General features: G+C 47.3%; 1 protein-coding gene across 1 annotated transcript in view; it reads left to right on the top strand.

Moving 5' to 3' along the window:
• DSPP (dentin sialophosphoprotein) overlaps positions 1 to 748 on the top strand; it is a 17,141-nt gene that overhangs the window by 9,267 nt on the left and 7,126 nt on the right. Inside the window, exon 5 of the mRNA XM_011990766.1 lies at positions 1 to 747. This exon is cut by the window's left edge and continues 6 nt beyond it. Within this exon, the coding sequence (XP_011846156.1) occupies positions 1 to 747 (747 nt within the window). The remainder of the gene's footprint in view (position 748) is intronic.

The following is a 748-nucleotide window of genomic DNA, read 5'->3' as shown; positions in this document are numbered from 1 at the left end:
AGTAGTGACAGCAGCAATAGTAGTGACAGCAGCAATAGCAGTGACAGCAGTGATAGTAGTGACAGCAGTGATAGCGACAACAGCAATAGCAGTGACAGCAGTGATAACAGTGAGAGCAGCGATAGCAATGACAGCAGTGATAGCAGTGACAGTAGTGACAGCAGCAATAGCAGTGACAGCAGTGATAGTAGTGACAGTAGTGATAGTAGCAACAACAACAATAGCAGTGACAGCAGTGATAGCAGTGACAGCAATGATAACAGTGACAGCAGTGATAGCAGTGACAGTAGTGACAGCAGTGATAGCGACAACAGCAATAGCAGTGACAGCAGCGATAGCAGTGACAGCAGCGATAGCAGTGACAGCAGTGATAGCAGCGACAGTAGTGACAGCAGCAATAGTAGTGACAGCAGCAACAGCAGTGATAGTAGCAACAGTAGTGACAGCAGCAATAGCAGTGACAGCACTGATAGCAGTGACAGCAGTGATAGTAGTGACAGCAGCAATAGTAGTGACAGCAGCAATAGCAGTGACAGCAGCAATAGTAGTGACAGCAGTGATAGCAGTGAGAGCAGTAATAGTAGTGACAGCAGCAGTAGCAGTGACAGCAGTAGTAGTAGTGACAGCAGCGATAGCAGTGACAGCAGCAACAGCAGTGATAGTAGTGACAGCAGTAATAGTAGTGACAGCAGTAATAGTAGTGACAGCAGCAACAGCAGTGACAGCAGCAATAGCAGTGACAGCAGTA

This window comes from Mandrillus leucophaeus, unplaced genomic scaffold, assembly GCF_000951045.1.
Source record: "Mandrillus leucophaeus isolate KB7577 unplaced genomic scaffold, Mleu.le_1.0 Scaffold381, whole genome shotgun sequence".
Taxonomy (NCBI): Eukaryota; Metazoa; Chordata; class Mammalia; order Primates; family Cercopithecidae; genus Mandrillus; species Mandrillus leucophaeus.
The sequence above is the reverse complement of the archived record's forward strand: the minus strand, read 5'-3'. Positions and strand labels throughout refer to the sequence as shown.